Source organism: Prunus persica, chromosome G1 (genome assembly GCF_000346465.2).
Source record: "Prunus persica cultivar Lovell chromosome G1, Prunus_persica_NCBIv2, whole genome shotgun sequence".
Taxonomy (NCBI): Eukaryota; Viridiplantae; Streptophyta; class Magnoliopsida; order Rosales; family Rosaceae; genus Prunus; species Prunus persica.
The window spans coordinates 17,724,745-17,749,255 of record NC_034009.1 but is presented as its reverse complement, the minus strand read 5'-3'; the positions used below and the strand labels follow the sequence as shown (position 1 = coordinate 17,749,255).

Below are 24,511 nucleotides of genomic sequence, written 5' to 3'. Positions count from 1 at the left end.
GACAAATATTCGATTACTGTTATAAAATGACCTGAAATATGTGCGAATATTGAGCTGCACGTAAAGTAGATGAGACACAGTATTTAATGAGGTTCGGCTATGCCTACGTCCCCGGAGAGCAGCAGTAGTAACTTTTTCACTATGTAAAATAATAGGGCTACAACTTTAGTGTTTACAATATGTGTGGCTCACTGAATTTTCTCTCTGCTCACTCACCCTATTTCTTCCTTCTCTTCCTCTTCTCTGCCTGACTCTCTTTCCTCTTTTCTTTCCTCCTTTCCCTTTCCTCTTCTCTTTCCTCCTTTATCTTTCTTCTCTTTTCTTTCCTTCTTTTCTTTTTCTTCTCTTCTTCTTTTCTTCTTTTCTTTTTCTTCTCTTCTTCTTTTCTTCTTCTTTCCGTTTCTCTTCTTATTTATAGGCTGAAATAATCACTATTCATCACTATTCATCACTGTTCACTCGTGACAGACAAACTCTATCAAAGCCGCCAATGAACAGTAATGAACAGTAATCACTGTTCACTCGTGACAGACAAACTCTATCAAAGAACAGTAATGAATAGTTAGTGGGCTCCACATGTTTATTCTTTTACAACAATTACTTCTCTTTCCTTGTGGTATATCTCTCTTTTTGTCTTCCCGCACTTATTTTCGCTCACTCTCTTAAACTTCATTTTTTTATTTTATGAAGTCTCATTTTGTCGGATCTGTCAATTCTTCTTTAACGGAAAACTTAAGCTTTCGTAAACGTGGTAATTAGTTGGTCAGAGTAGTATGTCCATTTGCACTCAAGTTTAAGTCCCCCTTCCTGTAAATTAAATTAAAATATATAGTTTACTTTAGATTAAAATTAGATTAATTCAGAGTAGTTCACTTGTCCCTTTGCCATTTCATATGGAGGTAAAATTGGAAATCTTTTTTTTTAATTTTAATTTTTAAAATGCTTGGTAAACTTGGACATTTGTTTGGCGTGAGACATGCAAGAACATGTCTTGGGGGCTTTGGTTTAAACGTTTTTACTTTCTCCTCCACCAGATCCATCCATCGGTTTCCCCATGTGGAATTTCAAGGCGCAAACAAACCTCTCTCGAAGGAGAACCTCGATTCTCTATATGATTTCTTTGATCACACAAAATTAAACTCAACCACATAAAAGATATTTCCATTTCCATGATGCAAGTCTCGAATATATTCAGAATTCAAAAGTCAAAAATGGATAAAAGAACCGTTGATACAAAGGTTTTTTATTTTTTTGGTCGTTGTTAGTGTTGTTTGTGTCATAACCAAAGCTAATTGAAGATAAATATCAAAGAACAAAATGACAGGCTACTTTTGCTAAAGGCCTGAAGAGATTGTGGTGCAAATCCTATATATCACGGTATACTCTGATCAATAGTTCCACCTTCGTTGCCAATTCCATGCACACTAATCTCTTCACTTGCCTACTTTTCAAGCCTTCTGTCCTTTCTCAAGAACAAGATTAGTTATTGTGATTACGGAATGAATCACAAATTTCGACTAAAAGATGAGAAAAAAAAAGGGGAGGAGGTGAAAGGGGAAGAAGGGAGGAGACTGGCTGCGGTGAGGTGGGAGAAGAAAGAGATGCGGGAGGAAAAGGAAATGCGAAAGATTTAATAATCTTTTTACTAAGGATTTTAAATAAAGAATAAGAAACTTAAAATGATACTAAGTGATGTTGCATGTCCAAAATCCCGTCACTTAAAGGTTTTTTAATTTATTTTTGGTCTTAGAAGAAGGATTCAAACTTGAGACCTCCATTTCGAGACCTTGATTCTAAATCTGAAATTTTATATCAAATACTTGAAACCTATCAAACTTGAGACCTGTGTGATAAACTCACATGGTAACTCACAGGTAATAATACATAGAAAGGTAGGGCACCCACATATAAAGAGATGAGCTCATCGAAAACCTATTTGAGAGGGACAAATTAATCCATAGCTCTCTGATTCATACACCAAAGTTAACAATCCACACGCCACAGCTAGGAGGCAAAGGACTTGTTATAAAAGTTAGCGTCAGTTTAATACATACGTTTACAAAATAGCCCAAAAGAGAATATACATTATATATATAAATACACGTCTTAATACATGATGCATTAGCATTTTTTGGTATATATTTGTTAGGATACTTAAGGATGCGTTAACACTTTCTTGTATACATTTGATAATGCATTGATATTTTTCCCTCTACTTCCTTTTGACTTTACTGAAGCCAAACAAAAACCTGAACTAACAATCTTCAGCAAAATGCAGTTTCTATCTTTCCAACAAAGAACCTAGAACTGCTGGGCCTGGCCTGCCATACTTCGCAATTTTACCAGTATTTGAGCTGCAGCCGATTCTCTTGCCTCACGAGGATTGGAACACAGGTCACCCCCACTTGAACAATCAAAATCCATCCCGTTTACTGTCACCTCAGCTTGGAATCCACCTTTCAAACACAAATAAATTACCATTAGTTTTAACTCTTCATTGCAGTCGATTAATCTACTAATGCAGGACACGTTGTTAATTTCAACGATGATCTTCTAGAGGTTACTTTACCAGGCAAGTTCTCCAAAAGGCAGAACTAAAACCCTACTGCAGAATAACCAGTTTCCAGAATTTTTATGCAAGTTCTAATCAAATCAATAGCTTTACACCAAAAACACAGCTGTGAGATAAGAAGGAAGACAAGGAAGACCCACCAACACTTAATAATGTCTCAATCTTAGGTTTATGAATTTCAGTACAATGCTGAAAGAGGTTAAAAGAAGGGATCTGGTGGATAGAAGATAGTAAGGATTATTTTATAAAACATTTGATGGATCATGAAAGTCAAAGATGACAATCCCAGCACATTCTAAACCTTTGGAAGATTAAATTGGCGTGGCTCGGCCACATTATTGCCCAAAAAAGAATCCCCAAAGCAGTCCAACATGATTAAAAAAACAAAAAGAAAATCCTACCTGATTAACTAAATATTGAAAGGTCGTAGAAAAAATCCTTTTTCATATAAAGTGCAGGAACAGCAACAAGATCAGAGGAACATTAAGCAATGATATTAACATCCTTTTTTCCCCATAGAAAAATCAATTCTATTTAAAAGCAGAGTTTAAATTGCATGTGAAAATAAAAACAGTTCAAATATAAATGATCTTACCATCTGATGGGGATACACGATAAGTTGGTAATACCCAATTGTTTTCATAGCATGCATCATCCAGATCCTGTCAAGTTGACAGTGTTATAAGAATATATAAGAAATCAAATCTGTAAGCTCCTAATTTGTAACTTCTATATCTAAATCTGAATAAAAATGAGTGGGGATTTCATAGAAGAGCTAAAGACCCCTATAATGAAAACCAACTTGCACAAGGTTCCAAAGCATATAGTTCAACAATAATTCGAACCAATGATGTCTTTAGCCAAATACGATAGATCAGTGGCTTGTTAACGCAGATGAAGACCAAGAGTTCATTGGTAAATTGTAAGATATTTTGCACAGCAGTTCCAATGCTCAGATATTCTGGAACAATCATCAACAAAGGAAACAAAGTAAGAGAAGCCCAACATACTTTTATCTCTAGAGGCACACCAAGACCAAACAGAAACAGCCAAAAACCTAGAAATTTCTGCATCCTAGTCCACATTCAGCAAGAAAAAAGGAAAGTCTTAAAAACCGTTAGTAACCGACGCCCTGAAATATAAGTGTATCCCATAAGAAGTCAACTACCTCCTCACTTTTACTCTAAAAGATTCTGCTATTTCTCCCTAACCAGGCTACCCAAAATTGCCAAAGCTCCATAATCCTGCAAAACTTTTTCCTTTTCCCTCTACCAAAAGCAACAAAAGTTCTGAACGAATGGGAAAACACCCAATGAATAACCCAAGAAACTTCTTATACTTCTTTTGAAGCCAACTCTTAAAATTTGTTTTGTAGGATGCAAAAGAATAGAACCTTGAAGATGTCTCAAATGGGATTTTAATGGAATGCCTATTCTGATAAACCTTCAATTCTCAATTAGCATAAGCAATAAGAAGATACAATCCAATAGGGGAACTTGCCTGGCATGGATTTTGCTCTTTGAGAATGGCCTCTGACAACCTCTTCCTCTTGCTACTTTGGGGGAGTTGGTCTTCAAGCAGTCGATGAGTCCTTCCACTTCTTACACAGACATCATTACAACCTTCTATAATGGACTCTACCTTTAGTGCCAAGTCATCTTCACCACCTATTGTAGTAAAAAAAAAATTGATATGGAAGTATACGTCAAGTACTGTACAACCATTGCACAGAAGCCCTTACCTCTAAATATGTAGGGATAGACTCCAACACCTTGCAATTCCAAATCTTTACCAATAAATATATACATATGAAAAAACACTGTTCAAGACAATAATGTTTCACCACGTGCACAACGTGTGCTAAGTATTAAGTTCAAACAAGGGACACATAATTTCAAACTTCTACACTTTTCAGTTTTGGTAATCTCCCCAACTATAAAGTGCTTTTACCTAGCTTTTTTACTTCTGATCATAAGAAGTGTTAGAAGGTTGTTAGGCTTGATTTACCACCACTTATGCTTCATTTTTCAATTAGCCTATTATGGTTTGATTTCTTAATCAAAGGTTGGATTCTAATACTTGAGATTGTTTTCCAAATTTTGGTAACCTGCGTACCATAAATGGCCAAGACAAAGTGGAGAGTCCTTAAATTTCACAATATCTTTTTTTAGGGGTCCATGAACTATATAGTCTAACATAATCCAAAGTGAGGCCACTAACAGTTTTTGGCATTGGCTTTGATTATTTTGTCTAATAAGTAGGGAGGTACAACTATTTTACATATTGAGTTCATGCAGTGGCACCGTGAGCTGCCTTGTTTTATAATATTTTCTTAAAATGAAAGTTATAAACAGATGAATTTGATTGAGTTAGGTTGTTTTCTTTGCTTAAATAGATACAATACCACAAATTAGTTTCTTAGTTTGATGTGTCAAACATAACTTAAACAAAAAAAATACAGAAACAATAAAAATTAGGTTCCATGCATCAAATAGGTTTCAAACTAGTTCATAAGAAAGAAAAAAAAAAAAAAAAAAAAAAAAAAAAAAAAAAAAAAAGGTACGACCGCAAGGTCAGCATTGAGTCACTGATCATCTTTTGGTACTCTGCAGATGCAAGGCACTTACATTTAGATTCTAACTTGCTACTTAAGGCAGTATTCAAGACTTCTAACTTATGGTCATTTCAACATACTTGGCACGCCGCAATTCCAGCATATAGGAAATAGTAGTCTTATTATGGACTAAAATTCAAGGAACACTTAGATTCTCATCATGGAAGAACTAACAATTAAAAACAGTACAACTCAAAAATCAGTTTATGGCATCAGTTTTTACTCTCCCACCTGCCACCATTATGAATGCTAACTTGGTGGGGTTACCAGACAAGAAGCTTATCCAGTTTAAGATCTTGTTGTGATTGGACTTTCTCGTATACTTTGTACATTTGAGTGTAAACATGTAAAATAGAAAAGTTTAAGAGAAAAAATCGGGCAGAAAGGGTGGAGGGAGGATAAATAAATAACCAAAATAGAATAACTTGAAAGAAAATAATACCATTTAAAATTGTCTGGATTTTTTTATCACACTGAGCAATCTCATCCTCAATATTCCGCTGCTGAAGAGACTGCATGGATGAGCAAATGAGTCTAAAAAGAACAAGTTCATTTTAAATATAAAAAATATAAAAACTAGTAAAGCAAATATGTTACAGCGGAGGGATGTAAAATTTAACCATTCGATAGGTCCAGGAACAGAGTCTCATGTATTTAACCATTCTAATTGTTGAGGGACTGACTGGTATACAACAATTTGAACTTTGAAGGATGAAAAATTGCAAACAAAATTGCACCATCTCAATTTGGTATATCTGATTGGGCTATAGCAACTTTACTGGTGCCATATGCACATGTGCTCAGGCTACTCCCAGTTACCTTATCTATAGAAGACATGAGTCAACTGTACATTAGACTAATTCCATCCAACAATCTCTGAATGGACATTCATACTATGCGTTTGATTATCTAGAAGGAACTCATCCTAATAGTAATTAGATCAGGACGCCAAGGTAATTATGGAAAGAAAAAAAAAGTATTACCAGGTCATCCCTTCTTTTCATAAGAACTTTCAAAGCAGTTTGTGACAAGATGTTTTCTTTAGAAGCTATAGCAATCTGAAGCTTGTAAAGATCTTCGGAACTTGATTGATACGTGACAATGGCAGAATCATCTATACCATCTTGATCTGACAAGTCAATGGAACAGATCTTTCCAGCAACAATTTTTTTAGCTCCGCAGTCAGTAATGAATGGCCTTGTTTTTGAGTTCACCACCTTGACCTGCCCACCAGGCAACAGGCTATCAGATGATATAGAAATAATTTTAAAGAATCTAATTATGTTAAGTAGAAACTCTAAAGATTCTAGGCCTAATGAAACAAAAGAACTGATCTGCACTTGAAATTTAAGCATAAAAGTCTGCTCGAGTACCTTAACATATGACACTTTTTTTTTTAATGTCTTAATCTGACATGTAATAAGTGAAGTACTTGAGATGTAATAAGTGAAAAAAACCAACAACCACAGATTTGTTAACCTCAACCTACATTTGGTAAGCCCCACTAAATTTTTTCTAAGCACGAGTGTGTACCTAGAAATCACAGGGAACTACAGACACACATATGAGATGTAGAGAAGGAAAAATGTTGAAGTGGGTAAAGAAGTCTAAACTTTTACATTAACATTACTTGCTGAGCAATTTAATCCATTTTCATTGTAGGATGTCATGTTGGAAACTTGAATGGTGCTTAATATATTCTTGCAGGGTTCTCTATTTTGTGAGGGAACCATGGGAGAGTCATCTACCTCAATTTTCTGAGGCCCACTGAAAGCATCAGCCAAACTTGTCTTGCAACATCCAGTGGTATCTTTCTTCTCCCTTGATTGAGGTTCAGATCTGGGTGTATCTTTTTCAAGATTCTCTACATGGTATTTGACAACTTGAATGGTGCTTGAAATATTCTTACAACTCTGTTCATTCTGCAAGGGGACCGTGGAAGAGTCATCCACTTCCATTTTCTGAGGCCCATTGAAGGCATCAGCCAAACTTGTCTTGCAACATCCACTTGTATCTTTCTGCTTCCATGATTGAGGATTAGAACCACTTGTGTTTTCAACATTCTCTATCATGATACCTTTTTCATGAGACTTGTCTCGGCTTTTATCAAGTTCTAGCTTGCAAGGTGTTTCAACCCTATCAGGGCTGTTTACAGTTATATTTTCCTCGTCTAGCCTTGAATCTTGCAAACCATTTGAGGATTCTCTCCTGCAAATGAGAAAAACACATGTTAGGTAAATAAAAGACAATTTGGAGATGTTAAATCAGTATTCAAGCAGTGCTGCTGCATGAAATCAAATAGAAAGTTCCTATAATCCCAATAACGAATAGAGGAACAAAAAAGTTCCTATGGCTAAATTCACCATTTATTCGTTCAATGTTTCTATAAAAGTTCATAAAACAATGAGTTTCAACACTGGCCTCAAGTGTTTTGGCAATGTTACCAAAGATAGAAAACACTGAGGTTTGTTTGTTTCTACGGCCTACGCTAAACACACATCACAAAATAAGGACATGATGAGCTAACGAATCTCGTATTCCAGCATGTCGAAAAAGGTGCTACCGAAGTTATGTGGTACCGTGTCATGGCAGGGTAGCTAACAGCTAAGACCTGACAAATGGGTTCAAAACCCACAATTATAAAAATGAGCCTTGCAAATGGGTAGGTCAAGTGTTAATCTTAAAAGAGTAAATATATAATAATAATAATAATAAATTACAAGGATTAATATTAGTAAGATTCTTTGCATCTTACAGTACCGAAATGTGATGTAATACCCATTGACATTTGTTTCGGAAAAAATAAACCTCAGCCAAATACTCTTTATCCTGAAGAATGTTTCAATCAAGCATAAGAGGCAATAATAGAATCATGTACTAAAGAGGATGTCCAAGGATTATAATTACTAGTACTGCAGCTAGAAATCTGCATCGAAGACACAAAAACTACTATGCACAATTATTGTGTTTCTAATTAGACAAAAAAAAAAAAAGTAAAAAATATCAAGAAAGTAAAAGCACACCTAGAAAACCAGTCTAACAAAATCCCAGCATAAGGAAGCACATGGAAGTACTCGACGACTGGTGTAACTGTCCAACTGCTGGAACTCTTTCCGACCAGAGGACCCTGCAGACTACTCGAAAAGCAAGGACATGATGTTAGCATAAAAATTAAAACAGTGGATAGCAGTAATATGATAAATCATTACTGTTCATCACTCAAAACACAACCCTATTATTTTCAAACCCAACCCATTTCCTGACACTTTCGAGTTTACATTAACAAATATGTTTAAAACATGTAATATAATATCCAATAGAGCATAACATTAAAACGATCTAACAACTGACACAAAGTATAATGCACCCTCAATCCGACCACGCTTTCCACCTTAACCCCTCAAAGCACCCAAAAAAAAAAACCAAACAAAGAAGTCTCTTTCTACAACCATACCTGCCAATAACATCTTGAATAGGAATTTGAATAATCTCCTCACTGACTGTTTTGGTGCATTGAATTATAAAGAAGCAAACAGCCGCCTTTTCTTTACTCACAGAAAATACAACATGGCTTTCCAAAACCAGAAGATCTGTTTGATTAATACCTATTCCGTTCACAAGAATCATATTTATGTGTCAGCTAGTCTGTTAGACAATTGGAAGCAGAAAAAGGTCCTAGAACACAAGGATTTGGATACTTAGACACAGCAAATTACAGTAATTAAATTTGTAATGCATGAACCTTGAAAAAGTTCGACCAAAAAAAAAAAAGGAACCTTGAAAAAGATTTTCAAGTTCAAGAATAATTTGCTTGATTCTCTGTGTCCGGATCAGCAAAACAAAAGGCAGAAGAGATCAGGAACTGTTGGACTCAATACATCTCGAAAAGTAGTATATAAGGAAATTTGCATACCTGCAGCTTCACTGACTGCTGAATATGCAAGTTTCCGGAAGCTAGCTCCATCAGTCCTTGATTCAACTCTTGAAGGTTTTCCAGTGACTCTTTTGTTTCTGTTTACATGCTTTGCCTCCGTTTGATCTTCTGAACTGTGCACTGCGACATCTAAATCTTTTTCAATCACCGACCAAACTCCCTGGGTAATGAGACTGAATAGCAATAAGCAGTTCTCCTTCTTGGGGTCAACCAAAAAGACGGTAACTTTAGAAATTGGCCATCCCTCTATATTTGGAACATCCTTTGATGCATCCAACCTTAAAGACATGTTGCATGCATCCATGATTGTTTTTTCTGTCACTGAGAGTTGTTTCTCCAGGTCATCCAACTCAGTATCACTGGGCTTTTGCATGAATTTCATATGAGGCAGCAGGGCTGGTTTCAGAACCAAAACCAACTTGCAAAACGAATCGAAGTTCAAAACTTCTAGATCCGGGCATTGCTTTCGGTGATAGTAGTTGTATAGTAACACAACAGCATGAACCTAAGGGTAAGGGAAACCAATTTCACAAGCAAAGCAAATAGTTAAAAGAAATTTAGAGAAATGAAGACTTAATTAAGGAAAATTGAGGTTTAAAAAAAACACTAAAGGACAATGTTTTCCTCCTACCCAAGAAGACACTCATCCTTGCAAATCACTTTTTAACACATTTGCAAGAATAATTATTAAAAAAACACAAAGATGAAAACTTTTGCAAACATATCAAACTGTGGTTGGCAAGAAACTAGTCCTACTTCCAGTGGACGGGAAGCAAAGTCCAAAACTAAATAAATATGAGAATTTTATACACCATGCAAATTTTAACACAAAGCACAGGTTAAAGTTTGATTTTTTAACACAAAATGCATCATGAAACGAAAAAAGAACACCTGTTTGGCAACTGATTCTTGTTGAGAGAGCGATGGGATATCACGCAGAGAAGATCTAGGTGGAAGTATTGGGTCGACCAAGTATTCCAGAAAAGCCTTAATGGCCTCCTCAGTTGGACATACATCCGAAGCATCCATGGCCTCCACAAGTCTTTTTGAGCACCACCTACCCACACTTCGAGTTTTATATGAAACTGTGCTTCAGTTTCACGCAAATTGTATGAAACGTTGGGCGAATGAGAAGTCAATTCACAACTGGGCAGTTTCCTAAATGGAATATTAGGAGTAATTGTTCAGCCCTTGGAGAAAGTACTTAGGAATGGAAAGTTCCTTAGAGCAAGTTAGCTTTTCTTAGAGCACCCACAATGGAGGCCTTTAAATTAGGGTTTTGTCCACCACCTTTCACAGATTTAAAGACAAAGAAGAATTTTGAGTTATTTACTTCAATGGTCCTTAAATTTATACCTAATTTATATTTTAGTCCCTCAATTAAATTATTCATTTAAATAGTCCATCAATTCTATATTATTTGGTCCATTAATTCTATTACATTTTCTATTAAATTTAGTCATATGAGCAGTACATGTTACATTATGAAGATAAATAAGACTTTCACCATTGCCAGCTCAAATCCCTAGTCTCCAAGCTCACTCATGCCTTGCTCAAGGTCGACATCAAGCAAAACGATGTCATCCTCATCTTCACGCCCAACTCAATTCACTTCCTCATCTCCTTCTTCTCAATCGTCACAACCAGAACCATTGTCAGAAGTAACGGTGGGATTGTGTCGGTGAATTTGGATTTATTTTGGGATTAAACCTTTTGTTTTCTTTTGTTGGGTTTTAGAGACGCGGAGGCTTACCCAGATGACAAGCTTGGTGGCCAAGTAGCATGCAAACCCTCTCTCCTCCAAAAAGCAACCCACTCGTTTTGCATTCTCACAACCACAAAAACCCAAACACCAAACTAGACAACAATTGAAGAACCAGAAGAAGAAGGAGAAGAAGAAGATGAACGATGAAGGAGGTGTGGCAGAAACTAATAGGAAGTGAGGGGTTGAGAATGACAAGCCGTACAAGGGGATAAGGATGAGGAAGTGGGGCAAGTGGGTGGCTAAGATTCGAGAACCTAACAAGCGCTCCATAATTTGGCCCGGCTCCTACTCCACCCCCATCATCATCGCTCAAGCCTACGTCATGGCCGTTTTTTACTTGTGGAGCCAGAAGGTCTGATTTCTTTTCAAACTTGAAACTGTAACACAACCAAACCCTCATTCTTGATCTGATTTGTCATGCTTCATCTTCCCCCCAACTAAATCTGGAAGACCATAACTAACCCATTTGTATATTACTAATAATAATTACATAATCATCGCCAAATCTAGTTTATCTGATTTTGTTTGGGTGGAAGAGAAGGACTCCAGTTGGGAGGGACTAGGGAGAAGGAGAGAAAGAGAGAGGTGGCTGGCTAGGGTTGGGTGGGAACTGTATGTGGGGGTGGGTTGGGTTGGGTTGGGAAGAGAAGAGAATGAGAATGAGAGGTTTTATTTTTATTTTAAAACTTAAAAAAAAATTATATTTGGATTGTTTTACCCTTATATTTGACAGCAACATTGACATAATATAACGGTAAGACCAATGGACCGAATAATATAGAGTTGAACGAATAATTTAATTGAGGGACCAAAATGTAAATTGGATATAAGTTTGAGGACCATTTGAGTAAATAAGCCAAGAATCTTTCTTTTTTGTAGGACTAAGTTCTAAAAGTGTCTTTTTATGGATTAAGTTCTAAAAGTGTATTTTGCTTCAATGGATCTACACTATGGTATGTTAAATTTGGAATGCTATTTTTTAAGGGTTTAAAGGTCTAATGATCCTTGAATTTTGACCCAATTTGCATTTTGGTCTCTCAATTTCTAAAATTGTTCTTGTGGTCCTTCAACTTTAGTTTCGTTATAACAAATGGTCTTGTCGTCAGTTTTGTTAATTTTTTTTGTTAAATTTGAGCATATGCATAGTACATGGTGTATTGTTGAGGGTCAAAATCGGAAATTTCTTTAAATTTTATTATGTATTGGGGAATTTTGGAAAATTTAGAAATATTGTGGTTAAGAGAGATTGTGTTTGGGTTCTGATTCTGTCGAGGAGTGCGGTTTGGGGGATAAAAATTCCAGCGTCACTCTCTCTCCCCAAGATATGAGGAATCACTCTCCATATTGAGCCATTCCATTATCACTTTTTCATCTTCAATTTAAATATATTAGGGAAAAAAAAGGGTGATAATTGAATAGGTGATGAAGGAGTGGCTGAAGAGAGAGAGTAAAAGAGTTGCATAATTTTTACGAATTGAGGAAAGGTATGAATGTTGGAGAGAGAAGAGGAAGAAAATGGATGCATAAATTAAAACTAATATAAAATATCATTTTGCCCTTGTATTTAACAGAAAAGATAATAAAATTGACGGCATGACCATTTGTCCTAACGAAAGTGAAATAGAAAGACCAAGATAATGATTTTGGAAATTGAAGGACCAAAATGCGAATCGGGTCAAAGTTCAGGGATGATCCAAAACTTCTAGTCGATAGAATATGGGAATGAGAGAAATTTTAAGATAATTAGATAAACAAAAAGAAGAAGCCAAGGAACCGCTTTGAGTTCTACTTATCTATTACATTCAATAACTTACGTATTTATATAAGTTTTGGTTTCCAAAAATAACTAAAGTAAAAGAGAAAATAAAGTTAAACCATAAAAGCTATGTGGTTCAAAAACTCCTACGTACTTAAGCCATACAAAGGTGGTGGCTGGATTAAGACCAATTCTCTTTTAAGCCACAACTTATTCGTGGATTAAATAATATAATTGATTTATATCAATTATATTATATTATATTTATTATAAGATCCTCCTAGATCATGGCTCCTCCATTTAAGAACATTGAGCTCCTGCTCAAGTTAAATGGTGAGATGTGAAAATTCTTGGGTAGCCTTGTCTCGAATATACCACTTCAATTTGCGAGGAAGTTGCCTTTTACTGCCAATAAATACTCATACTTTCCATGTCAGGTCTCACGAACCTTCTGCCCCAAGATACAATCCTCTTGCAAAGGGTCTTCTTGTTCAATCTTTAAGTTATCAACTGATGGAAGGCGAGTGTCTTCGTCGAGATCATCATCCAGTAGAGATGACTCAAAAAGCTTAAGATTCTCGGCATTGATGACTGAGTACATATGCATGTATGGTGGTAATTCAAGTTGAAAGGCATTATCACCCATTTGTTTGATGATCTTAAACAGTCCATAATGAATATGTAAAACCAGGCATTAAGCTCTAAAAGCATATAAAGGAGGTTGAAGTAAGCGAGAAGAAAAAGACTACCCTTTTAAAATTAAACTTCTTTAAAAGCACACAAGCACAAACACAATCAATTTCGGGATTAATAAATTAAAACTAGTTACAGCGGAATGTAAATAACACATGAGAATTGTTGATCCAGAAAATCCAACAAGGGGAAAAACTGGGGGCACCAAGCTAGGAGAGATCCAATTTACTCAATTAAGAATAACAAGAAAAATGAAAGAAGACTTAGCTCATCTATCACCTATAGGCAACTACAATCCAACCTTTCAGCAAATATCTTTTCTTTATCTCTTAGCAGCAAATTCTCTCAAGAACACCAAGCTCAAGTTGCATGTAGTTTGATATATGAAGTGAGTTATATGGTTTCACAGATTCATCTATCTCAATCACGAAGTATGATTGAGCTAGACAAATGAAACCTAAGTGTTGTGATGATTAAACTAGAAGTAGTGACCTTGAAGCATGTAGTTTAAATCAAAATAACAACAATGAAACAAAACTAATGTTTAGACGAAATCTTGTAAACATTTACTTGGAGAAAGCTATATGTATACAACAATCGTATACTCACAAGTAACATAAATTAGCTGAACAAATAATAATGAACTCAAGCAATGAAAAATATTTAGCCGTAAAGAGTATAAATTAACTTGGGGAAGTGTTTATGTGTATGCAATCATCCACATAGCCCTCAAGTGTTCAAGAATGATTGAACCAGTAAATGGGTTCTTGAATGCTCAGAGGCACGTAAGAAATTTTTTCAAAAACCTTTGAAATGATTCTGCTGGGCAAGTAGAAAGTGAGATGCATAAAAGTTTTCTAAATGAAATGAGTTCCTTTGAAAAACGCCAGCCAAGGAAGAATATATAGATTCTTTGAAACATTTTGTTTTCAAGACAACAACCCCACGTTTTGAAAGACCGGCCACAGGAAACACAAAGAAAGATAAGGAGTTTTTAATTTCTTTTAGGAACCAAATGCACTGACACAACACCAAGGCTTTTACAAAGATGAAATAAAATTTAAATAAAATAAACCAATATTGTTTTGATGGGTTGGAATCAAGAAGCTGCGTGCTTTTGAACAAAGAAGTGGAGAATGTTTTCTTACATGCTTTTAATAAAGATGAAATAAAATAAGCCATATTGATTTGATGGCTTGTGAAAATACCTATAGGATGGCTTAAAACACCAAATGCATAAAGTCTGTATTTTGAGTAGTTAAGAGTATCACAATAATACAAATAAAACATGCCAAGGGGATACGATGTATCAATCATGTACAGTTCAAAACGTAAAAGCAAAGAAAAACGCAGAAAGTATTTTACGTAGTAAAATCCCACCTCTTGGGAAAATCCACGGGACCTAATAGTCCAAGGCAAATCCACTATAGAACAATGATTACAAAAAGTATACAAACTTGTCCTAGACTCTCTAGACAACGTACCAACTTCTTCGCAACTCAACTTCTCACGGGATTTCTCCTTTTCCCCTTATGTTGAATCCGATTCTTGACTCGATCGATCCAAACTCACTGGAGGTATGAGAACCTTGTAACTTATGCAAATGAATGCAAGGATAAATTACCAAGATAATATACTCTTGATGATTTATCCTTATGAACAACAAAGCACTGCAACTTTCTTTTGTGTATATGAAAACTCAAGAAGTACTTTGTTTGTTGAAAGTTGTAGTACGAATGAAACGAACCCTCGCTTTTTATAATGGTTTTCAAAACTGGAAACAAGATCAATTAGTTCCTAATCAACATATTAATTTTCCAAAATCATACTAATTGATTTCTAATCAAAGAAGACTTTTAATGTTCAAAACTGGAAAGCAATTTATAAAATAAATTAATCCTTCTTAAAATAAAAAGTCTTCTTAATCATAATGTTAATCAAATTGTGAGTTTGAAATAATGCTTGAAATACCACAATCAGAATGCATGATTGAATGAAGAATTTACCTCAGTAATCGTCGGTTGACATATGAGCCTTCAGAGCATATCTTGGAATTTAGACAGCCACCATCACAGCTAATTTACCATCTATACTTAGTCTATTTGGTCTCTAGGAAATGCCAATCACAGAAATAGTACTAACAATCTCCTCTTTGGCATTTCCTAGACAAAATATCAAAAGACAAATCAAATAAAATACAATTCAAAGTGGTTTACATCCCAACGCTAATTTCAGTAATGAACCTTTAAATCTGCACAACATCAACCAACTAAACCAGTGAAGAATAACAAAACCAAATGAGTAACAAAAAGTTTTGAAATTAGCATGGTGGCATCACAATAATTCAAATGTAAACAAATGAGTACAACACATGTGATTAGCTCCCCCTAACTAATATAATGTTATACAGCTAAACAAAAACTCCCCCTTGCTAATAAAATTCCAACTACCATGCCCATACCAATTTTTCGCCCTTTTTTGACAGGAAATATGAAGGAACTAGGGGGCATGATCGAAGATAGAGGGAAAAAGTTGAAGGAAAACCTAACTAGAAGGAAGGGCCCGAAGATGAGCCTCAATGGAGTGAAGACGAGTGTCCAGAACAGCAATCATATCACTTTGGTTCTCAAGAATGTCTTGGAAAGTTCGCAGCAGAGCCATAGTCTCATGATGTTGAACACTGAGTTGTGTGAAAAGAGATTGTTGAGGAATGGTAAGTCCACCATCAGGGCATTGGGCATCGCTACGGTTAAGAGAGACTTGAGAGATGACCTTGATCAGATTGGAACAACCAATATCATCATTGGGTTGAGTCGAAATGCCATGAAACTTAGCCAAAGATGTAATGATACGAGGGAGAACCAGACTATCAGATGGACATGAGGCATTTCCAAATCCAGCAGCAATAAGGCTTTCATGGAGAAAGCGTTCAATCGGAATGAAGAACCCAAATTGAAGAGACTAAAGAATTGTAGCTGCACGCCAACTAACCTTGCTGTGCTAAGAAGTGGGATTGAGGAAGTTTCGAACAAACATGTAGAGAACTCTAGACCATTGGTTCATCCGACCGGAGTGAAGTTCAGAGGGACGTTCAGGAGGAGGATTAGTATACGAGAGATGCACCAGAGTGTGGCATTCCACATTGGCAAGAACAAATGGATTGATTCAGGGCAATGATGCGAAGTCAACCCAAGAGCAGCAATAATTGAGTCCTCTGTGAAGGGAATATCCACACCACGTACGTGAATCACCAAGGCAGGACTAGGAACAATAGCATTTGTGACAATCAAAAAATTAGCATAAAATTCAAGCACAATAGAGAAATTAGGAAGCGGCAGACCTTAAACCAAGGGAGTCCAGCCACGTTATGTGATGAAGTGGTTGAAGGCAACCCCAAGGTTAGAAAGACTAAAGTCATCTTCAAGCAACAGGGGACGATGGACAACAATGTCATGGTAACGAGCCTTGTAGGTTCCGAGAGGGAAGACGACGAGACCGGGTGGGCAATGACGGTGGAGCAGTCATATCCTCAAAATTAGCATCTAAGGAAGCATGACGCGTGGTACGCCATCGACGAGAGGAAGACACAATGGGATGAGAGGGTTCGAAGCTGGATTTCGTACCGTCAGAGAAGGCATTAGGAGGACTAACGCCGGAACGAGCTGAACTGGTGGTCACCATGGCTGTAGAGAAAATGGGGCGGTATGTTGTGGTTTGAGCAGAAAAGGATTGAGGCACGAGTGTGCTGAAGAGAAAGACCTAGCTGCACACTTAACTTAAAACCTGCACCATTCAGTCAAGTTGCACGGCAAAGCATCATGTCTAAGCACAATGATACACTATCTCCAAACCAGAAAACCAAAGGAACAGCAAGCACCACCACACAACTAGTCATATGCATAAAAGCATTGCAGTGCGCAACATTAAAGCAATAAACTTTTTACATCTAGAAAGTATCAGAGAAAGGAAAATTGAACACCAAAAGCATTACATCTCTGCATTGTGATCAAAATTAGTCACTGCATTATCAATCTATAACTGGGAGAATTGATAAACTAAAACCCAAAAATGTGAAAATCAAAATAAGCTGACTAAATATGTGAAGAAACCCAAAACAAAGAGAGCTCAGTCCAAAAACAATAGACAAACCAAAAAACAAAAGGAACCAACGAAACAGAGATGCAAAATAACCATTCATGCTATATAACTTTCACAACACTTATTCCAGAAGATTTGCAACCTGTGAAGGGAATAAACTGGAAGAACCAAAACCAAGTCCCAGTCTAAACATTCGAAGGAAAGCATTTTAGGGACAAAAGCATGAGATCACAAGAACGTACCACTCTCTGACATCGTAAGGCAATACAATGACATTGAACACGATAAAACTTACAGACTATATCCAATGACAAATCTCAAACTCTTGAAATGTGACTAACTTTCAACAAAACATAAAGAACACCATCACTAATTATCAATCAAACTTATAAATCAACATACACCATATTTGCTAGCATAATCACACTAATCCCTTTTTATATTTTTTATTCTAATTTATAATTTATTTATTTTTATTTATTTTTAATAATTTATTTATTTAAATTTGAGATGTCCTTCATTAAGCTTTTTCGACATGACTCAAGTAGCGGATGTTCAATCAGTGATCCCAAGTCAGTTGACTATAGGACACTAGGTGAGCAAGCACTCCAAGGAAATACTTATCCAGATCATGAAGGCTTCAAAGGAAATCAAGGAGGCAAATGATCAAGGCCTTTTTACGCGAGCCTCGACGTTGGTTAGACAAAAGGCCAATTACTCCGCATGGATCAAGCACCAACAATTTTAAGTATTTATTTTGGAACGATCAAGGAGCATGCTAGCAATAAGGTAAAAGTGATCACAAGTCAAATGGATATACAATAAGAGGATGTGCAGAATGCTTGGAGAAGAATTAGGGTGCAAGTGCCAAAGTGAGTAACCAAGAGATTTGAAATATAGACTAGTAAACTAGTTTTATTGTAGAGAATGGCAATGAGTAACCAAATGACACTACGAGTATGTAATTCAAGGTGACACAGTACTAGAGCCCAATCTTAGTTCATCAAATGTGAGAGATTTAAACTTGACTGTAATACAACAGCAAAATCCCTAAACATGCTAGCTAATCTCGTTGAACACAACCAATGAACAGACATAAAAAAAAAAATGAACAACATGAACAAATTAATCAAGGGAGCACACACCTAGAGACTTTCTAAGGGTTTCAAACCTAAAGATTATCAAGAGGCTTAGTGAAAATATCAGCTAGTTGTTTTTCGGTGGAGATGAATTCAAGAGAAAGAATATTGTCCTAAACTAAATCACGAATGAAATGATGATGAATGTCAATGTGTTTTGTACGAGAGTACTGAACAGGATTCTTGGAAATATTAATAGCACTTAAGTTATCACAAAAAATCACCATTTTTATATTGTGGAAGACCATAATCAGTGAGCATTTGTTTCATCCACAGTAACTGAGTGCAGCCACTTCCAACAGCAATGTATTCAGCTTCGGCAGTTGAGAGGGAGACACAATTTTGCTTCTTGCTGAACCAGGATACGAGATTGTTACCTATATAAAAGCAATTGCCAGTGGTGCTTTTCCTATCATCAATGTTCCCTGCCCAATCTGCATCCGAGTATCCTGCAAGGTCAACATTTGAGTTAAAGGAGTAGCAAACACCAAAATTTGTAGTACCACTTACATAACATAGAATTCGCTTGACAGCAAACAAATATGATTCCTTGGGATCTGATTGGTAACAAGCACAAACACCAACACTATAAGAGAGATCAAGTTGGCTAGCCGTCAAGTCTAACAGGCTACCAATCATGCTTCGATATAGTTTTTGATCCACACTTTTGCCCTTGAAATCTTTGCAAAGTTTATCACTGGTACTCATAGGATTTCGAATGGCCTTAGCAGACTCAATACCAAATTTAGAGACAAGGTTTTTTACATATTTGGTTTGAGAGATAAATATCCCTTCATTGAATTATTGTACCTGCAAACCAAGAAAGAAAGTTAGTTCACCACACATACTCATCTCAAATTTTTTTCGCATTACCTCCTGAAATTCATGAACGAGTGAGCTAGATGTTGAGCCGAACACAATGGAGGTGCATGTGCTAGCAGGAATTCTTCCTGAAATATGTTCATTTGGATGTTTCCTACAACATATCCAAAATTTCCAGTATTTGGATATGTATTGAATCTTCAGGGCATGAAATACTAAAACATGTTTCCCAACCCAATTGAAACATTCTAGCCTGATCTACCAAACTTCCAGTCCGATAAGCAACTTACAATGCTCAAATGAATTTTCTTTCTTCATGAAAGTTGTTTATGTGGATGTTTCCAACACTATATTCAAATTGGGTCACATTTGAATGAATTAAGTCTGCTCGGGTCATCATACATCAAAGCAGGTTAGGAGAAGAAGCTAAATGACCAACTGACCAACTTTTGTTAAGACAATGGAGGTGCATGAGCTAGCATGGAGGTCTGAGCTCACTCAAAAAATAAATATTAAAGTATGCTTGTTGAAGGAGTGAAACAATGGGTCGTTGTCGTGAAGAAATTTTGAATCACATGGAGTTTCACCTAGGGAACAACACCAAAGCAACTTTTCTGGTTTTGCTTATTTTTTAAGCAACCCACTCACCAAAGGCAATGACAAGTGGGTACTTCTTATTGGTTGCTGGTCCCAACACTCAACTAACCTCATTTTCTCTATAAATAGAAGGAGAAGTCATCAGCTGAACACACACAACTCTCTTAAACAAACTCAACGTCTTCAATAACTTGAAAACCTCAAGCTTGAAACAAATTGCCTTTTCTTCAAGATAACCAGTTCACAACTTATGATTGTTATCTTTTTATTTTTATGCTCTTAAAACCCTTGGTGTGATACCTAGTTACTAGGCCAAATCCTTAACTTTTTCTGTACCAAGTATGAATAGAGAAATCATCGTGCTATGTTGTTGACTTTTATTCTAATGTTGTTGATATTATAAGGTGAAGGCGATCTTCTCACATTGGAAGAGTGGATTAGTAAGTTGGAGGACATCTTTGCCTACATTGACTGCCTTAGTGCACAGAAGGTAACTTGTGCAACCTATATGTTCAAGAAGAGGGCAAGACACTGGTGGGAATATATTTGTGACATTGCCAACAACCCTATTGTGTGGGATATGTTCAAGGAGATATTAGGATTATGAGTTTGTCCAACTCACTAAGGGATCCGTATTTGTGATAAAGTATGAGCGGAAGTATAAAGAGTTGATGAGATTTGCATCATATTTGGTGGATATTGAAGAACATAAGGTGACGAGGTTTGAGAGAGGCTTGAGGGTTAATATAATAAGGGTTATCAAAATTTTAGACCTTCAAACTTATGGTGCCTTGCTAAGGAAGGCATAAATCCTAGATAATCTCGAGAAGCTGACTGTGGTTGCTGAAACGCAGGACTGGGGACAAGGCTTTTATTGAAAGAGGCCATGAAAAAAGAACCACAAGAAATGTTTGATAATCACAATTAAGAAGGGAAGAAGCCCAAGAATTGATGGCATTGAGAAAAAAAAAACTTCCAACATGTGACCCATGTGATATCACCTTTGCATGCAAAGAAATTGCTACGAACATGATGTGTGGGTTTCTTGACTAGAGTGATTGCCAAGAAGGAAGGGCTATATGTTCCTATAGTCACAAACTTTATGCATATGTTTCTAGACTACTTACATATGCTAACATCGGATCGTGAGAGTGAGTTCACGATTGAACTATTACCGGGTGTCACCCTCATATCCAAACCCACTTACTAATTGGCATGAGGAAAACATAAAGATTTGAAGGTGCAGTTATAAGACTTGTGTGATAAGGGATTTATTAGACTGCTGTGGGGAGTGTTGGTGCTGTTTGTTAAGAAGAAAGATGGGACAATGGGATTGTGTATCAACTATCGAGAACTCAACCGAGTTACCATAAAGAAGAAGTACCCACTTTTGAGAATTGAAGAATTGTACGATTAGCTACTAGGAGCAAGTGTATTTCAAAGATCAATCTTCGATATGGATACCATCAGTTGAAAGTTAGAAGGGAGAATGTCCCTAATACATTGTTTCAAAAGCGGTGCTAATATTACTAGTTTCTGGTGATGTCGTTTGGGCAAATGAATGCTCCTTCAGCTTTAATGGATCTCATGAATAAAGTACTCAAGAAGGTACTTAGAAAAGTTTGTTATCATATTCATCGATGACATTTTGGTTTACTTTAAGACTCAAGAGGAACATGAAAGACAAAAAACGAAGGTTCTAAAGGTTTTTAAGAAAAATAAGTTGTGGATCGATTGAGTAAGTCTGCCCATTTTCTCCCAACAAGTAATACATACTCTATGGATCGATTGACAAAGTTATATGTAGATGAAATCATAAGGTTACATGGTATGCCAGTGTTAATCAAGTATGACAGAGACCAAAGGTTTACTTCCACGTTTTGGAAGAGCCTATACAAAGCAACGAGTACAATGCTTAATTTTAGTATGGTTTTTCATCCTTAAACTGATGGGTAATCAGAAAGGAATATAGACTTTAGAAGACATGTTACAAGCCTGTGTTTTAGACTTTAAGGGCAGTTTGGATAAGTTTGTGTCTTTGATCGAGTTCTCATATGATAACAACTACCATGCAAAATATGGCTCTTTATGAAGCTTTGTATGAAAGAAAGTGTTGGTTGCCCGTACATTGAGATGATGTTGGAGAAAGGAAAATCTTAGGCTCCGAGATTGTTCAACAAGCTAGTAAGGTGACTAAGTCAATAAGAGAAAAGATGAAGGTTGCCCAAAGTCGAAAAAAAAGTTATTCTAACTCAAAAAAAAAAAAGGATAGGGAATTTGTGATAGGTGACAAGGTATTTCTCAAGGTTGCTCCAATGAAGGGAGTTATGAGATTTGGAAAGAAAGAAAAGCTAAGCTTGATGTTCATTGGTTTGTTTAATATCTTTGAGAAGGTTGGCGAGGTGGCTTACCTTTATAAGTATGAAAATTATGTTAGGTTCTTTGCGTAAAGGTTCCCTATAGTTCTAGAAAGAAAACTTGCATGAAGGATAAATCCTAGAAAAGGTGCAAGAACACTTATTCGAGCTGTAGGCTTAAACATGGTTTCACGAGGAGTATAGCAGGGGATGCTGGAAACCTCATATTCAATAATATAATTAGCATTTACTGACTCTTCAAATTGGGCTAGTAGTTTGTAGTGTGGGGTTGTTTGATTCAGAGCCTTAATTTCCCATTAGTTATGACTACTTCTTTCAAGACCTTTGCATATTATTGATCCCCTAAGATTCACTTAATCTTTTTCCATACATTAATGCCCCCTACTTGCATATAAGTGTGTTTTGGTTGTCTTAAAGTTTACATCGATGTTGGGATTTCTTTCATTGACATCTATAGTGATGTTGTCGGCCAAGGTCTTTGCTCGTTGATGAATTTCTACAAACATTCTTTGAGCTTCCTCATTTGCCACCCAATCCATATTGACATTATCCATATCTTTGTAAATTTTGGAAATAGTGTTTACTAGAAAGCCTTACACTACAACAAAAATAAAAAAACAAAAACAAAATAGTTAGCACTATGTACTAATATAATCAATTTTTATTAATGTTATGGAATACTGAAAACTGTCTCAAATAACAATTGGGACAATACATCAACCATAGTGTGTTTGGTATTACAGCTTGGAGATGCTAAAGCTGAATATGGACCAATTTTTACTATTTGTTTTTCCAACTTTCAATAATAACTATAAATTACATCACCAAAATGGATACAATAAATACTCCCCGAGAAACTCAGAGAGTAGCATGTGGTGAATAGTTCAGCAGTAAATTTTATTAAATTTTCTCTCTCTCTCTCTCTCTCTCTCTCTCCTTCGAGTTCTTTTTAGTTCTGCAGCAGAAATTATTCAATTCTTTATTTTACTTTGTTTTCCTCATTTTGATCTCTACATCTGCGACTCTTCTTTTGTTCTATTTTTCCTACAGCAGTAATTGTTCAGCTTATATGAACTTTACCATCACCACATGAAGAAGCGTCATCACGGCCACACCAACCACCACATCCGTAACATAGTTGGGGAAAATATAATTTCCAGTGATCTACCTGCGCATAAGAGCAAACAAATAAACAAACAAAAAATGCCGAAGAACAATTGGGTGATTTGTAGCAACTTCTATCAAAGACGATGTATAACCAAATTTAGAGAATATGAGCAACGATAGATAGCGGGTTTTGGAAAAAGGAATTGATTGAGAACATAGCCTAAAAGGGGTGATGGGGAACTTCAATCTGAGCATGGCTCAGAAGAAATCACCACAAGGGGCTTCTAATTCAAAACTCATGAGTGGACTTTTTTTAAGAAGAGAAATTCCATTAATACTCCTGAAAAAATACAATAGAATATGCACGTAGGAACGCAACCTCATTAAAACCTTCCAAGGGAAAACTACATGGGAAACCCTGGGGTAGGAGAAAGAGTGTCACACATGCATTGGACTACAAGAGAGTCTAAAACAAAGACCAAAATGAAATAGTAGAGAGCACAACTACAACATCAACAAAGAACATCCACAACAGCGTAATATTGTCAAAGAAGAACTTCCATACTTGCATAGTTCTTTGTACAATACCGAAAATGTGTCGTGAGTGTTAGAAACAGAACCAGCATAAGCATCAAACATCATCTCCCCCAATGCCAGACAAAACAAAGTACAACTACAATCTCACCAAAGAGCATCCCACCACAATATAAAATTGTCAAAGAAAAACCTCTTATGCAGAACATAATTCTTTGTACACAGAAGCACCGAAAACCATCTCCTTATTTCTTAATCCAAACCCCTAACCGACAATGCATGTGGGACTAAGATTGGCCGCTTAGCATGAAGAATTTCCAATAGAAGATCATCAAAGTAGGAACGTTTATTAGATGCCAAGCCCATTAACATTCCAATGAACACATCAGGGAAACTGGGGTAACCCCTCTAGGCTGATCTCCGTCCCTTTCTCAAGACAGGCTTCGAGACAAATTCTACGCTCATTAGAAGAATCCATGATAACACCACCCTAATCCGCGAA

The 24,511-nt window shown here is 36.3% G+C and overlaps 2 protein-coding genes across 5 annotated transcripts; both read right to left on the bottom strand.

Annotated features, from left to right (window-relative positions):
* On the bottom strand, positions 1,984 to 10,365 carry LOC18789194. 4 transcript variants are annotated; one of them, XR_002270524.1, is made up of 11 exons: positions 10,012 to 10,365; positions 9,100 to 9,625; positions 8,641 to 8,791; positions 8,210 to 8,320; positions 6,935 to 7,394; positions 6,170 to 6,409; positions 5,629 to 5,698; positions 4,073 to 4,239; positions 3,418 to 3,533; positions 3,168 to 3,234; positions 2,437 to 2,456 (listed from the first exon to the last, which is right to left on the bottom strand). XR_002270524.1 is itself a non-coding variant. In XM_020558605.1 (10 exons), exons 1-10 carry the CDS (start codon positions 10,147 to 10,149, stop codon positions 2,302 to 2,304), a joined length of 2,085 nt encoding a protein of 694 aa, XP_020414194.1. In that variant the 5' UTR covers positions 10,150 to 10,365; the 3' UTR covers positions 1,984 to 2,301. The 4 variants fall into 4 exon arrangements, 1 of the variants encoding a protein (XP_020414194.1); XM_020558605.1 differs by lacking the exon at positions 3,418 to 3,533 and having other exon boundaries at positions 1,984 to 2,456; XR_002270522.1 differs by lacking the exon at positions 2,437 to 2,456 and having other exon boundaries at positions 3,356 to 3,533.
* Positions 18,782 to 19,279, bottom strand: LOC109946580 (uncharacterized mitochondrial protein AtMg00810-like). The gene has a single exon (XM_020554864.1). The coding sequence runs from the start codon at positions 19,277 to 19,279 to the stop codon at positions 18,782 to 18,784; it is 498 nt and encodes a 165-aa protein (XP_020410453.1).